Source organism: Ruditapes philippinarum, unplaced genomic scaffold (genome assembly GCF_026571515.1).
Source record: "Ruditapes philippinarum isolate M1 unplaced genomic scaffold, ASM2657151v2 ctg1197_1_1_1_1, whole genome shotgun sequence".
NCBI classification, from domain to species: domain Eukaryota; kingdom Metazoa; phylum Mollusca; class Bivalvia; order Venerida; family Veneridae; genus Ruditapes; species Ruditapes philippinarum.
This window is the reverse complement of record NW_026859020.1, coordinates 85713-101559: the sequence shown is the minus strand read 5'-3', so window position 1 is coordinate 101559 and position 15847 is coordinate 85713. Positions and strand designations below refer to the sequence as shown.

Here is a 15847-nt window from a genome sequence, read left to right as displayed (position 1 = left end):
TTATTGGGCTCTTCGTGCCTAATCAACAACAATTATTATATAAGCAACCCAGAACGCAAATCTTCGCAGTTAAATAATTGAACGAAGAAATTAACATGCAACTAATCGCAGATTGTCCGATACTCGGATGATATATAATAATACATTCATGATTTAGCAAATTCGAAGAACCCGATTGAAAAATAGCGCAAAATACTCGTATCATCAACATTTATGACTATTTTCAACAAAAACTGCCTTTAATGTGTGATGCAATCATGGGAGTATCTTATACATACCTTGTAAGATAGATGTGGCAGAAATATATATATATTTATATATACATGCATAAAGAAAGCTCAAGCAAATTTTGATATATTCAAAATTTACGTAGACCTAAAAAGTTTTAAACACATTTGTTGTGGTCATACACACGTCCTAATGTGCGTACCACGTGATCAGGATTATTTCCGCGCGGATCTATTTTTTTTTGTCAGAGTATTATTACGCCAGACGGATTTCCGGGTAATGCTTTAAGAAGATTAGAAGTCAGCTGAAGTTAACAAGACGGAAATTCTACTTTTTGCCGCTTAAAATAACAGCACAACAACAGGCTATGTATTTGTAAAACATGATGTCTTAAGTTAATACCATTTATACGAACAGAATTAGAACACAACACATATCGGAGGTCATGCAGTCTCTGAGATGGAATGAGTCATTGAGTATAAACTTCTTCGGTAACAAATCCGCTCAATGCATTTAAAATGAAATAATCTGTTTGTGCTTGTAACGGTCGGACGTTTCTATAACGTTTTTATGAAAATTGAACTTTATAGAGCAGTAATGAGCAAACATTAGATATATATTATATGTATTTATTTAAAATTGAGATTATTTCTGTAAAAAATGCCATATTCATCATTTTAAAAATTCATTATTGTTGGTAACTGACGAATGAAATGCGGCATTTCCAACACAAAATAATAACCATAATGGTCACGATATATATTTTGACGTAACGGTAACGTCAAATTGCAATTGCCTAGCAATACCTTTAAAGATCCCGTAACACATTTTTTATGGTTTTATATCATAAATATGATGTTCAAATTAAGATTTATCAATATTGTAAATTCCAAAAAGCATTATTTATAAAGATATTACCGAATTTAACATTTCAATTTCATGTAAATAAAGAGAGGTAATTTGATAATTAGAAATTTATTTTCTATAAAGTCTAAGTCAAATTTTTCAATAAGAAATGAATGCATATATTTTAATGATTACATTTAAAGTGCTCGAATATTTCTTATATATATATTCTTTCATGTTGGAAAATTGTTTTATAAGCATAATTATATACATATTTAAAATTTCACTTTAGTGTGGTATACAACCTCAATTATAACATGCAGGATCTTTAAGCACTTTTGTCTTCACAGCTTAAGCAACTAAAATATATATATATATATGTGAAAAAATTCAATTACATAACCTTTTTGTTGGTCATTAATGTGATAATGGCTTTCACTAACGTTCTCAGTCAAAATCTCAGCTCAAATCTGAGATTTTTCTCAACTAAGAAATTGAGATTGAGATTTTTATCAGTTTGGCTTTCACTAAAAAATATTGAGAAAAATCAGATTGTGCGTTAGCACAGAGTAGTAAACTGTACTCAAACTGAGCACTATTAAACAGTGAGCAAAAATCACATAATACATAAACTAAGCACTAAGTACACAAACTGAGCACTAAAAACACAGTCAACAGTACTCAAACTCAGCCATCGGCACACAGAGCATTAAGCACACAGAAGTAAACAGTGATCAAAATGAGCACACTCCTATAGTGAGCATGAATCAATGAGCATGTACAATCATTACAACTGTACAATGGACACTGTTCAGCACTATACACCCACTACTGGTATATAAACTTTATGAAACTATTGATTACTGTGAGCTATAAATACAGTTGGTTTCAATATAGGAGTTTAGGATTAACTAAACAAGACATGTAAAAGTCTGTTGCATATCTGACAGATAAGGAATCGGTATAGGTTTTGCACAAATTATGTTAGACCTGCATGTCGTGTAAGAGAGTTATGTGGAATCACCTTGATATAGGAATGATGCTTTCACATTTGCCGCTACCTCTTTACTGCATAGTTTCAAAAGTTTGTTATTTGATAAGCCATATGTAATGATTTGAAAACATTTTGACAATCTGTTTAAACTATCTTAAAAACGTCTATGCAACTTTTGGGACAAACCTGTAGACAAAACAATTTTACTGAATTTTACAAAATAGGTCTATTTCACTGTATATATACAATGCCCATCTTCAGTACCCCACCCCGTCCTCCTTAACAAAATGAAATCACAAAACAATTAAACAACAACACAAAGTAGCCTTTACTGTTTTTTTAATGATGATAATATCAAAAGGGATGGCCGTATATTGTTAAAGGTACATGGTAAAATTTTCAGATAAAAAAAATCAGAACTTTTTAAAAAAAAATATGCAAATTTAAAAGTAAACTTTCATTATACATGTATAATATGAGCATTTTAAAAGAAAAAGTCAAATCTGTATTTTCTTCAATGATTCCTCATTTTCAAATTCTATTATTAAATTTAAAACAAAAATAGATGCCACTAAAATATATACTTCATGCAGGAAAGCTGTTTAAATTTTTAAAATATTTAAACTCATGACAGAAGAAATATTGTTAAAAATGATATACATGTAATATATAGCGTAATCAATGTGTGGGGAAAACATAAATACATTTAAACAGCATCTTGTGTTCTGTGTCCCTATAGTCTGAGAAAACTATTATTTCAAATTTACTGCGTTTTATTTACATTCTTACGTATTGCCTAAGATCCAGGACTTTCAATAAACAGTTTATCTTTTGTCAAAATTTCAGACTTTATTAAACTTTATTCTCCTGAGAAAAAAGTTTAAAAAATAAGATTTTACCAATAATAAGTTCATCTGTATTGCTATTAGGGAAAAGAAGGATTCATAACACAGGAGTCATAAGTTGTGAAATTTTTTTTTAAACGCAAATTTGTCTCACTTCAGACTTAGGAATTTCTATAAAATAATTTCACAAGCACCAAATTCCTCAACTGGGCAAAATATTGACAAACACAGCACCAACTCTATTTTTGCCGGGACTGATTTTGAGTCTCATTTTGTGATGAAGTAACAGTTTTTGGCTGTTTTCCTAATAAAAACGTGTTCCTAGCTCTTGACGGTACACAAGTCAAATGTTTTGGTAACGGCACTGTGGCATAAGATGCTGCTGCAAGGTTTCTCAACCCTTCTAAAACACTAGCACCGCGAAAACGAACTCTACTGTGGAACAAATTACCATCGTTCTTCAAGTCTGGGGCAACTTCTTTACATCTGTATGGTAGCTCTACCTGTGTTTATAAAAGAAAGCATGGATTATACATACTTAAAGAAATTCCTAAATGAATGAAATTCCTTAATGTCTTGAGTGTTTCAATAAGCTTATAGCTTCCAACACAATCAAACTTAAATAACTTAATGTAAACTAAATGAATGGAAAACAGCGTTAGATCTGATTGTTAATTTTTCATAATTTATTGCGTTGAGTTTTTAATGTTTGATTGTTTCAAATCATTAATGTAAAATGACGACTTTCGATCTTCACTTGTGAAGGACCACCTGACATGTTCCTCGACCAGTAAACAAGCTCGAAAGTCATTTCATGTACACACAAGGATCAGACTGAGGAAAACTTCTCCTTCAAAAACTTCTTATTTATATAGATCTTCAACACAATCGACCAGAAGCAATTTCACTGACTGTCCAATTTCAATATACACTATTATCTAATGAACAGATCTTTCCAAATTTGAAGCTTGACAAGTTAATTCAATAAATCCAGCAGAATACCTTTTGAGACAGTTAAAAGGACTCATTTTTGACATTGTGAGATTGGAAATGATTATAAGAGAATAATGTTCTATCTGATGTAGGTCTAGTCCAATAACTTGTGTGCTAAATTTTAGATAATTCCCTTGCTCTGTTTTCTAGAAAAATCATTCTAATTGTGACCAAAAATTGAAATTTGAAAAGCATTGCAACACATTTAACTCAAAGCAGGCTAAGAATAGCACAAAAGAATGACACATAAGTAACAATTATTTTCAATTTTTATAAAACTGGAGTCATGCTGCTTTAATAGATTTAGGTCATGTTTACCCTGTATTCCAGTTTTTCTAATGTAGGCTGCACATTTTCACTGAAATTTTCATCTAGGATCTCTAGTCTTCGTCGTTTTTCTCCCCTGTTTGTATCTATGATATTCTCATGTTCAAACATGGCAGGTGCTAAAAAAAAAAATATAACGACAATATCACCTTGGTTATTTATACGATATCAGAGAATATCTTACAAAGAAACCTAATGTGAATTACTTTAAAAATGTATTTATAATAACAACATGAATTGTTTTCTTTATACACTACTGTTAACATTTTGTCATTGAAACTACATACAACTTCATCATTTATGTTTGTTTTGTTTGGTTTTACGTGGCATCAACACTGTAAAGGTCATCTGGAGATAATTTAGCATAACTTTTGGAAGAAACCTCAGGTGCCCCTCTGTGCATGAAATAGCACCTGAGTAGAACCTCCAATGTTCAGTAATCTCAACTCCTGTGATAGTCATACTAACATAATGACCACAAACTGCTACACTGTATATATATGTATATGTATATATACATGAAGTTTTATCTAGAAACATTCATTCATAGGAAAGTAAATTGAGCATACAAGGCAGTGATTTTTCTCACTTAATTTGAAATAGGCCTTATCCTCTTGAATTTGGGAATAATTATTGCTAAAATTGCTAATTTGGGAAGTAAACTAGAAATGTGTCCATAGGACACAGATGCACCCACACGCCACTGTTCTGTCAATCTTATGACTATAGGTCAAATATTTTTTGGACTACATGTGCCACAAGTTGAAAACTAAAAATCAACAAAGGGCCATAATTCTGCTAAATTTGGTCGCAGCAAAAATTCCTTCCTTTATTACCATCTACATATTAAGGTTGTTCATCCCTGGAAGTATAAGCAAAATCTGCCATCCGGTTTAAGAGGAGTTGCGTTCACAAAATTTCTACATAGTATATAGTGAAAAAATCAACAAAGGGCCATAATTCTGTTAAATTTGGTCGCAGCAAAAATTCCTTCCTTTACTACCATCTACACATTAAGGTTGTTCATCCCTGGAAGTTTAAGCAAAATCTGCCATCCGAATAAGAGGAGTTGCTTTCACAAAATTTCTACATAGTATATAGTGAAAAAATCAACAAAGGGCCATAATTCTATTAAATTTGGTCGCAGCAAAAATTCCTCCCTTTACTAACATCTACACATTAAGGTTGTTCATCCCTGGAAGTTTAAGCAAAATCTGCCATCCGGTTTAAGAGGAGTTTCGTTCACAAAATTTCTACATAGTATATAGTGAAAAAATCAACAAAGGGCCATAATTCTGTTAAATTTGGTTGCAGCAAAAATTCCTTCCTTTAGTACCATCTACACATTAAGGTTGTTCATCCCTGGAAGTTTAAGCAAAATCTGCCATCCGGTTTAAGAGGAGTTGCGTTCACAAGATTTCGGGACGTACGGACGGACAGACGGACGGACGGACACTCGGACGGACAAGTGCAACGCTATATGCTCACACTTTGTGGGGGCATAAAAAGCCGGTTTAAGTTCTGATTCATGGGAAAACTGCATGATTTTAATGAAAAATTTCAACTGGGAAGAGGCCTTTTATCATAGTCTGTTATATAAGCTGGAAAATCACTGCAAGTCAAAATGTTACCTTTCCGTTTCCGGTAGGTAATATCACTGAGGGGACCTCCCAACCTGTGAGTTTGTTGGTACTTTGTATATCCACCCTAAAACATAATAAACATCTTATAAAATTGTCAGGTTTTTATTCAACGCAAAAATAATTTAAAGAATTTTAAACTAAATGAATTCAAAACTCTAAAAACTGTTTTGTTGTAACAGTGTTACAGTAAAACTTGATACTCTGCAAGCATTCTCTTACCTTCTAATCTCTACTGGTATAAAAAGTTATTTTATTACCTGACATTTATGGCTCTAAAACTAAACATATCTTATATTTTTGAGTGTAGTCAAGTTCAATAAAAAAACTCAGGCAGCAGGTCAAAGTTCATTGTGCATATATCTAGCAGCATAGAAAAATCATTATTGATGGATGCAAATATGCAAAGATTTCAAATTATCATATAATAAATAATATAGTATAATATAAACAGGGACCTGTTTTATTCAGATGTTTAGGCAAACTTTTACCAAAAGTTTCTTTTAACCCTATTGCTGCTAGGGAAACTTCCAAGAACTACAGTAAAGACTATGACTGACAAATTTTTTTTTTTTTCCTTTGTACATAATTATAAATCCTATTCTTTAATTGAAGTAATGATAAAATTACATTTATTCAAACTTGAAAAGAAATATGATTAAAGTACCATACATAAATCAATTTATAACCAAATAATTTTTTTTATATTTCAGCAACAGGTACATATACCTTTGGGGTTAGCAAATAGATGGTACTGTGACAGAGAACCGGTGTTACCACTTTGTGGGCAATGAAAGGGTTGATAAAATAATAAAGTGTGCTGTCAAACCTGTAAACAAAGGTCATCCAAAGGAGAGACAGAATGTGGCCTGTAAAGACAAGTGGCCTTTATTTAGAGATCATTTTGTTCTATTTAATCAATGAAGAGAAATTGTATATTGGTCTTTATTCAAAAGTTATCTTTATTCAGAGGTGATCTTTAACACAAGTTTGACTGTATAAGGAATCTCTATAATACACATAATCTGATTATTTTGGAAATTCTATAGTGACCCCATTGCCTAGATAAAAATAAGAATATGTGAAAGTTACAGTTATACCTCAGAAAATTTGTCCATTGCAAGTTCTGCTAGTGAAGGGTAATGGTGCCCTGTCAAACTAAGTTCTGTCAACTCCTTGTAACCAAAAGCAACCACAAAACACTGAAATATAAACAGTTATTGCATTAGTACAGGTTTCATAGCATCATGCTTCATAGTAACATAACTGATTTACATATTCAGAACTTTCCAATAGTAAAGAACTGAGGATTTGAAGTAAATATCTAAATTTCAGATGACAGTACCATAGAACCTGTTTTTTTTTTTACCATAGAAACAGCCCCTCTGTGGAGGTATAGCCTCTTTACAGCAACCCTTTCAATAATCATATGACAATACGTCCAAAATTTCTGGAGCTACAATTTGTTGTCCAAAGGGTGTAGCTATACAGAGGTTTACCTGTATTTTAATTTGATCTTCAATGAATAAAGTTTCATTGAACTCTAATAAATAATAACAAAGTATATGGTAAAGACATGATGTTGTTTTACAGGAATACTGGAAAAATTTCAAAATATCATTATGCAGAAATATACATATTGTAATATTTTCAAAATAAATTGTCAAACAACTACATATACATAATTCTAGCATTATTTCAAGAGTTATAATTATCCTCTTTGTTTAAACTGAACTAAATTTTGTTTCAAAAATGTAACTTTTTATTTCTATTACAATTATGATTATTTCAAATTTTCACCATTTCAGGACAGAAATTACTGTTGACATACATATGCTTGTTTCACAATTCATTCTCAAAATTGTACATTTATATGCAATATTTGACAAAATCAACATCAGAAAATAAATAAAAATTTTGGAATTAAACAAATATGTCTTAAATTTAAGAATTATATTTGTAATTAAACAAACAAACCTGTGATATATATTCAGCAAATCCCACTTTCATACCACTGAGAATAATGATGGGAGAGTGTGGATAGTAGATAAAGTACAAACATCGTGTTGGTTGGTAACTCTTCTTTTTTGGCAGCGGTAAGTATAACCGTCCCCATAGCAACCCTTCATGTAATACCACTGATACACTACAACCCTTAAAAAAACAACAGCAATACATTTATAAATGTAGACCATATATGGATTGGAGTGGTTGATTATTTATTAACCCTTTTCTTACTTGAACTGAAATGATTTAGATTTTACCACAAATAAAGAGCCATATTTGTCTGCAATACTAGTACACTATCGTTTGACCAGACTCTATACTGTTGTCTGAGCAACATAAAATTTTCATTTTGGTACAGTGATTTTTCTCACATAATTGGGAAGAGGCAAAACTGCATGATTTTAAAGAAAATTTCAATTGGGAAGAGGCCTTTTATAGAGTCTGTTATATAAGCTAAAGCAGGAAAATCACTGTGGTATGTCACTTACAGCAAAATTTGTAATGAACAATTTGAAAAACACAAGCTGGACAAGTGCACTTAAGAAATTCAGCAGGATAAGGGTTAGAAAGAAAAATTAAATATTGATAAGGAATCATGATGAACCTACAGGGCCAAAACTCCATTTTTGGGGAAGGTGTCTCAGCCTTTTTCTTGGGGAAAATATGCATTATTTTGGCATACTTTGGGAAAAGGGGTCTCAAATTTAACACAAACTTTTAACAAGTTCTTCATTGAATCAAAATGGAAAAGCATAAAAAAACTGGGAAATACTAATAAGTATTTTAAAAGACCTTAATTCAACACCAACATTTAATTTTGTTCCAAATTCTATGAGATTCAAAAGACTAGGGAATTTTGAGGACCAAACTGGGGAAAAAAGAGGGTAGTTTTGGTTGGGGAAGCAGCCTATATTTGGCCTCTACAAAGAAGAGTTTTTTGGCCCTGACCTATATGACCAACATAAAACCAGTCCAGCCTCATAGCCACAGTATAAGTTGACTAAAGGCTCTCTTCTGTTGCACCCTAAATATCAGTAGTTTGATTCTGTTAACTTTCGTACAATAAAGTCAGACTGGTTCAACTTCAACGCAAGATAATTGTTAGTCCATCATGGATAATCAATCTGAGATCAATGCCCTGTGAAACAACCACTAGAAAAGAATGCCTGATATAAAGCAATGACCTACAGACAGCAATGACCTCTTCACAATAATGCCCTTTATACAACAATAACAGCTAGAAAACAATGCACTTATACTCTAATACCCTATATAAAACAGGGGTCGAAAATGCGTTGTTTCGCATATATATAAGGTAAAGGGTTATAAGACCATTATCCTCTAATCGTGGCTCTATACAATAATGCCTCCAGTAAGACAATAAACTCTAATAAACAAAGTCTCTACCTAACAAAAGCAGCTGTTTCTTGGATGAATTTATCTTAAATTTATGTATGTAATCATAAAGTCAGATTATATTTGTATATTATCCCAGAAATTGACTTACAATAACATGACATTTCTGTGTGCAGAACATACAGTACAAACTGATAATTATATACAAACGTTAGGATTTTACAAAGTAGATTATATTTTATGGTTATCCTTACTGTCAAATGTAAAACATGCAATGTTTCACTATTCACCAGACATCTGTTTCAATGTTAAAGCTCTATACTAAAAGTATATAATATATTATAGACATGTACATTGTACATGATGTAAATAACATATAAACACAGCTTGAACTAAAAAAAAAACATTGATGTCATCACAATGAGGGCTGTCCTAGTTGAATAAGTCATGGACAACAGCATTCAAATGCAAAATTCTAAACAGAAATACTCCGTGAAACTTGCAATTTTGTAAAATTAGATTTTGAAGAAGTCTTTAAACTTTTGCATCTTCTAGCAGTCCACATTCACTTAGGATGACAGAAATTTAATTAACACACTTTACTCCATTTTACCCTTAAAACACTTAACTCCATTTTACCCTATCTTGTGAATATAATAAGATTTTTTTACCCTATCTTGTGAATATAATAAGATTTTTTTACCCTATCTTGTGAATATAATAAGATTTTTTTAGATTTTATTTTTGAAAATTGATTTACTCGTCTGGCACCGACATATTTTTTTTGTAAAATAGAGGCATAAAATAGGTGTTTTTCCCAGTTGAAAAGGGATACATACAGGATCTATAAAAATGAATCATGATTATGTTAAATAATGTAGATTGTAGTGATTATTTAACAATTTAAATGCACTATCAATACTATTCTTTAATTATTTTATGTGAACAGCATATTTATTTACAGGTGTATGCCCGGTGGGTGCCCTAAATACTCAAAGAAATGCTAAATGATGCACATATGAGGATGAAATGAAAAGACCTTGGATTCATCTCCGTAACAGTTAGTTTATTTTATACAAATTTATTTTATTTTATTGTGTTGGAAAGCTTATTGAAACACTTGAATCCTTTCCTGGAACCAACCAGTACTAAGCAATGAAGGTAAAGTTTCTTGCTAAAGGCAACAACAGTTTGCCCCTGACAGGGTTTGAACCTACCCAGACAGCAATCCTTTGATTACTAGTCCGATGCATTAACCACTCGGTCACGTCTCCATAACAGTTGCAGGTTGGTACTTTGAAAACTAAAAACTTTATTTTTTAATAAGCTAGATCAAGGAGGCATTTCTTTTTATTCAACTAGTATCTACATATACCACAATAATAAAAACCTTTTACTACTCACTTTATGGAAATAGTTTTTTATCTGTTTTATGAGCTGTAGTCTCAGCTTGGATGGTGATTTAATACTGTCAGTGACACTGGCTGACCCTGTAATATCAAATATATATAAGATAATTAAAATTCAACTCATACAAAATGTTGTGATTATTAGAATATTATGATCGTGTAGCTTCATTACTAAATATCTTGGACTCAATGAATAAATAAATATTATGCCCACCGAAGGTTGGCATAATGTATCGGTAATTTCATTCAACTTTTTCAATAAATTCAGCAGTGAATCTACACTCATTCAATATCCTCTATTTATTAGGCATAAAAAAAGAATAACATATTTTTTACTTCAAGAAAACAAGCACAACTTTAGAAAGAATCCAATGCCTTGAATGGGCCTTGATCCTGGTGACATTGACCTTTGACCTCTAAGTTGGACTGGTAGGTAGAGGTCATTAACTTGGAAGCACATGAGAAGCTTGGAAGCTATATTTGAAAAGTCTTTGGTATTATCATTGGTGCACAGAGTTATGAACCTTGCCACATATAGAGGGACCTTATTCAAATTTACAGCATGAAGTTCATTTTATCACACAAAATTTTAGGTCATTCATTATATAATTTATCAAGTATAGCTGGAAATCATCATATGAACTGCCAAGCATTTCAATAATAAACTCTCTTTCAGATACTTACACCTGGGACACAATTATGGGAGGATTTGCTGCATGTAATAAATACCTGCACAAACATATTGCTGCATTCTTCCATTTCCATTGTGATTAATTACATTACTTAAGGATTAAGCACATCAACCATTTATGTAACTACATGTCATCACCTAAGAGCAGTAACGGGTTAACTCCTTCTAAATTTAAAAGGAGTTAACCAGTTACTGCACTTAAGTGATGTAAGGCTTACATAACCAAATATGTAGTTATACAAGAATTGCCCTACTTGATGTTTAAAACAATCTACTGTTTATCTTTCAATGAGTTTCAACGTAAAATCTGGTACAATTGCGCAGCCTACAATAAAGGTTATATATACATGTACAAAAAGTATACAGTATAAATTCCCTTTGGGACACACAGATTTTGGTTACTGCTGACAGGTGTTGCCCTACAGATTGAGGCTAACTTTATTGTGAAGCCTTATTTCTTAAAAAATTTGATACTGCAGTGTTGTTGAAAGGAGGTGATTGCTCTACAGAGGGCAACTTAGTTGAGGTTGTACTGTAGTCAAACACCACAGTAATATTTGTTGGCCTGGATTCATATTGGAAGTGTAAGTCAATATATTAACAGGAAGTCGAATAGATAAATTGAATCAAAGTGAAATATTGTGAATATAAACAGGAACATAAATTAGATTGTCCTCTTCAAATTGCAAAGTTCTGGCAATGGGTGAGTAAAAAAGTAGTACAACTTTTTCTTCAAACTGGCAAACTCAGAGTTTTGACTTTATGTGGAATTCAAACTTAAGAAATCTTATTATAATTTATATACAAAATGTGTAAAGACAACTTTCGTGACAAGGTCTGTTTCAGTTAAAAAAAATCCTCTAAATACAAGGTAAGAGTTTGTTATGATTATAGCAAAATAAATGGGATTTTTTGCAAACTAAAATAAAGGCATACATGTACAACTGTTCATGTAAACTGTTTATCTGTCACACATAATCATAGTATGAATACAAAACAAGACAGCATACCTTGTTTCTCTGACAGATGATAGGCACTCCATTGTCTCTTTGTAGAATGCATCTGTAAACCTGATAATAATATAAATGATAGAAATTAATACCTAAAATAACTTCACCAACACAGTATAATGTAATATGCGCGAAACATGAAAGACTATTTTGGCTAACTTCATTTGTAACAATCTTCAAAGCAAAACTTTTCAGTATGTATCATAGTATGAAAATAAAGCATTACTCTTTTAAGTCAGTTATGATTTTTTATTCAAATATTTCAATGCTCATCAAGTTTGGTAAAAGATATTTATTGGTTTAGTGTAAAGTTACAATGACACTGTTAATGTCATTTTTGGTGACTTTCCTTGGCAATTGTTTCGGGTTCAGGTATAAGTGGGAATCTGAGTACAACCGGCGGTCTCTTGTAAGCTAGCTGGAAGGATATTACTTCAAATACTTGCTTGAAAGAATCCTAACTACCTGGCAGGAACTCACAAGAAGTCCCATGAAATAAGTTAAACCTGCAAATCCTATGGTTTAGATGATGAAATACATTTTCAAAAGGTCACGTTTATGGTAAGAAAATATATACATTTGCCAATAAAATGTTTATCTTATTGAGAGAAATAATTTTTACAATCTTTGACGGAATTAAGTATTTTCGCCACTGTATTCATAAAATGCCCTGTTTTAAAAACATGTCATAAGCTATCATTGGTCGTGGTGAGCAATATGTTTACAAACATTTATTTCATAAAAGATAAAGACTTGATAAGTACTTGGGCAAAAACTATAATACTGATAAGATACTGTCATATTCATAACAAAGTAAACTGTTTGCATTTTATCTATAACTTCAATTACATTTATAATGCAGCAGTATTGTACAACAGTTACTGCAGAAAACTGTAAAAATTAAAACTATTTTGACTAATACTCACATATCAATTCAAGTTCTCCCACTTTATCCATTGTCAAACCATCTTTATCCTAAAAATTATAACAAACATTTAAAAGGTATTGTATAATTCATCATGTTCATGAAATGACCTTCATCTATCTTTATAACATTAAAAAATGTAAATTCAAGAACAAAATTATTCGGGTCAGAAATAATAAAAAAAGGATTTTTTTGTGAGATATTTTTTTGTGAATAGATATTTGTGTGCTGTACAAGTCAAAATCTGTGCTTATAGGGATTCAGGATTCTGGGTCCTGTAGAACCTTGGATAATAATCCTGCATCCTGTAGAACCTTGGATAATAATCCTCCGTCCTGTAGAACCTTGGATAATAATCCTGCATCCTGTAGAACCTTGGATAATAATCCTGCATCCTGTAGAACCTTGGATAATAATCCTGCGTCCTGTAGAACCTTGGATAATAATCCTGCGTCCTGTAGAACCTTGGATAATAATCCTGCTCCTGTAGAACCTTGAATACGAAGCTAAGATCAAATTCATCAATAGACTAGCACTTTAAAAACAGTTAAAAAATGGTATTTATTTTAGCAATTGCAAGAACAATTTCACTTACAATTAAGGACAGATAACTGTCGACACGCCAAGAATACCCCAAGACACCCCAAGACTACCCCAAGACACCCCAATTTTAAAATGCGTTTCACGAAACATGCAAACTTTCCCCAAGACACCACAAGACTACCCTAAGACACCCCAAGACTACCCCAAGACTACAAACAAACATATTATTAAAATATGATTGAAGAAACACAAGAATTACATCTTATTTTTTTAATTCCAACCTGTTTCACAACTCCATGGAGTTAATTCCAATAATGATATTGGTTGTACCTAGTTACTCCCCTGAGATTATCTCCTAGTCCTACAGGGTCGTATATTTATAAAACTTTTCCAATTTATAAGTTAATTTCCATTAAGAAGATTCTTGGGGTGTCTTGCGGTAGTCTTTAGGTGTCTTGGGGTAGTTTTTTGGTGTCTTGGGATAGTCTTGGGGTGCCTTGGGGGTGTCTTGGGATAGTCTTGGGGTGTCTTAGGATAGTCTTGGGGTGTCTTGGGATAGTCTTGGGGGTAGTCTTGGGGTGTCTTAGAGTGTCTTGGGATAGTCTTGGGGTGTCTTGGGGTAGTCTTGGGGTGTCTTGGGATAGTCTTGGGGTGTCTTGGGGTAAATAGACCGACCCGATAACTGTTTGTTTATAGTTAACTACAATTTTCATAGACAAACTGTTTATGTGTGTATTAGCCTGATAAATTATTAGATAAATCGGTTTGATGCAATAGTAACGGGTCGAAAGTTTTTGTGACGAATCAATTATATATCTACATCTACATGTTACTCACAAACAATCAATTCTATGACTGGGAGAGACTATGACTGGGATATGATTATAAATTCAATTCGTATAAAAGAAACACAGTTAATATCTTCTGAAATACATGCAAAACATAAATACTATTTCTTTTGTTATTATATGATATAACTTACATTGCAAACTGCCGCAATTTCAACTGCAAGTGTCCGTTTAGACATTTTTGACTTTGAGCGGATATCATCTTGCAATTCTTTTATTTCTTTTTTGTTCAAGAAGGACCATTTTTCTAAAGATTTGTAAACCTCCTCTGACTTCAGCTTTACGATGTTGTTTTTCAAAACAGTAAGTTCCATTCTTTAACGTCTATCTTTATTTGTTATTTTTTGTGATAAACTCAAAATTGGCCGCCGTTTCGTTTCCGCTTGTGTATTTACGCATAAATTGATGACGTTGTATCTTTTTGAACGAATGCGATAATGTCGTTGTCATCACCATTAAATAAACTAGGTTTAAGGTTTAACACTGCTATATAATTAGAAATTATAGTTTTATAAAGGTTGGCCAATCAATATCTTATCTATTTCCGTCTAACCCTGCAATGCTGCTCAATAGGCTAATTATGATTAATTAATCAGTGAGTTTTTAAGGATGATGTACAGACATTTTGTTTCTGTTCTATACCTAATAAGATTGATAAATAAATTACTTTCATTTCTTTCTTAAGATCTGTTTTATGAAAGCGATGTTGATATGTCGATTGGCATGCCATTGTGCCCTGATTATTCTACAAATGAAACTTGTAGTTAACAGTGATGAAAGCGACCTATACATTAATTCGTAAACGCGACCTTCATAACATTCAGTATGTTGTTGTCATCAAAAAGTAATTGCTCCAGATAATATGTTTAAGTGTGTTGTTGGTCATATATACTCTATAAGAGGATAATTATACGACTTCTACACCAAGGTTACTAGCTGACCTTTAAATACCCATTTGCTATTAACCACAGATTGTCCACCGGAACCCAAAACCATTACGAAAAAAAAACTGCTCTTTTGACCTTGGTAAACTACCTCTGCACTTTGCATTGGGCAAATGTTTACAAAAAGTTTCAATATTTGTATGGGACAACAGAAAATTACCAGGAAATTATTTCAAAAATAACCAGTGGTATTCTTTAATTTCTATCAAAAGGAAACACTAAGTTTGCTTTGGCATAAATG

The 15847-nt window shown here is 32.1% G+C and overlaps 1 protein-coding gene across 1 annotated transcript; it reads right to left on the bottom strand.

Moving 5' to 3' along the window:
• Positions 1 to 2445: 2445 nt before the first annotated feature.
• On the bottom strand, positions 2446 to 15073 carry LOC132754923 (centromere protein N-A-like). Its single transcript, XM_060745678.1, has 9 exons — positions 14797 to 15073; positions 13273 to 13321; positions 12347 to 12406; positions 10641 to 10726; positions 7851 to 8027; positions 6974 to 7075; positions 5865 to 5940; positions 4225 to 4352; positions 2446 to 3416 (listed from the first exon to the last, which is right to left on the bottom strand). The coding sequence occupies exons 1-9, from the start codon at positions 14974 to 14976 to the stop codon at positions 3153 to 3155; spliced, it is 1122 nt and encodes a 373-aa protein (XP_060601661.1). The 5' UTR covers positions 14977 to 15073; the 3' UTR covers positions 2446 to 3152.
• Between the last annotated feature and the right edge of the window lie 774 nt (positions 15074 to 15847).

What these genes read in the sequence shown, in the direction of transcription:
- LOC132754923 (XM_060745678.1), bottom strand. Translation starts at nt 14,976, where the DNA reads ATGGAACTTACTGTTTTGAAAAACAACATCGTAAAGCTGAAGTCAGAG. An exon ending in TCATCTGTCAGAGAAACAAG is followed by an intron (nt 10,727 to 12,346) that starts GTATGCTGTCTT and finishes TTGATATTACAG; the next exon opens with GGTCAGCCAGTGTCACTGAC. An exon ending in TACCTACCGGAAACGGAAAG is followed by an intron (nt 4,353 to 5,864) that starts GTAACATTTTGA and finishes TTTTTTTTTTAG; the next exon opens with CACCTGCCATGTTTGAACAT.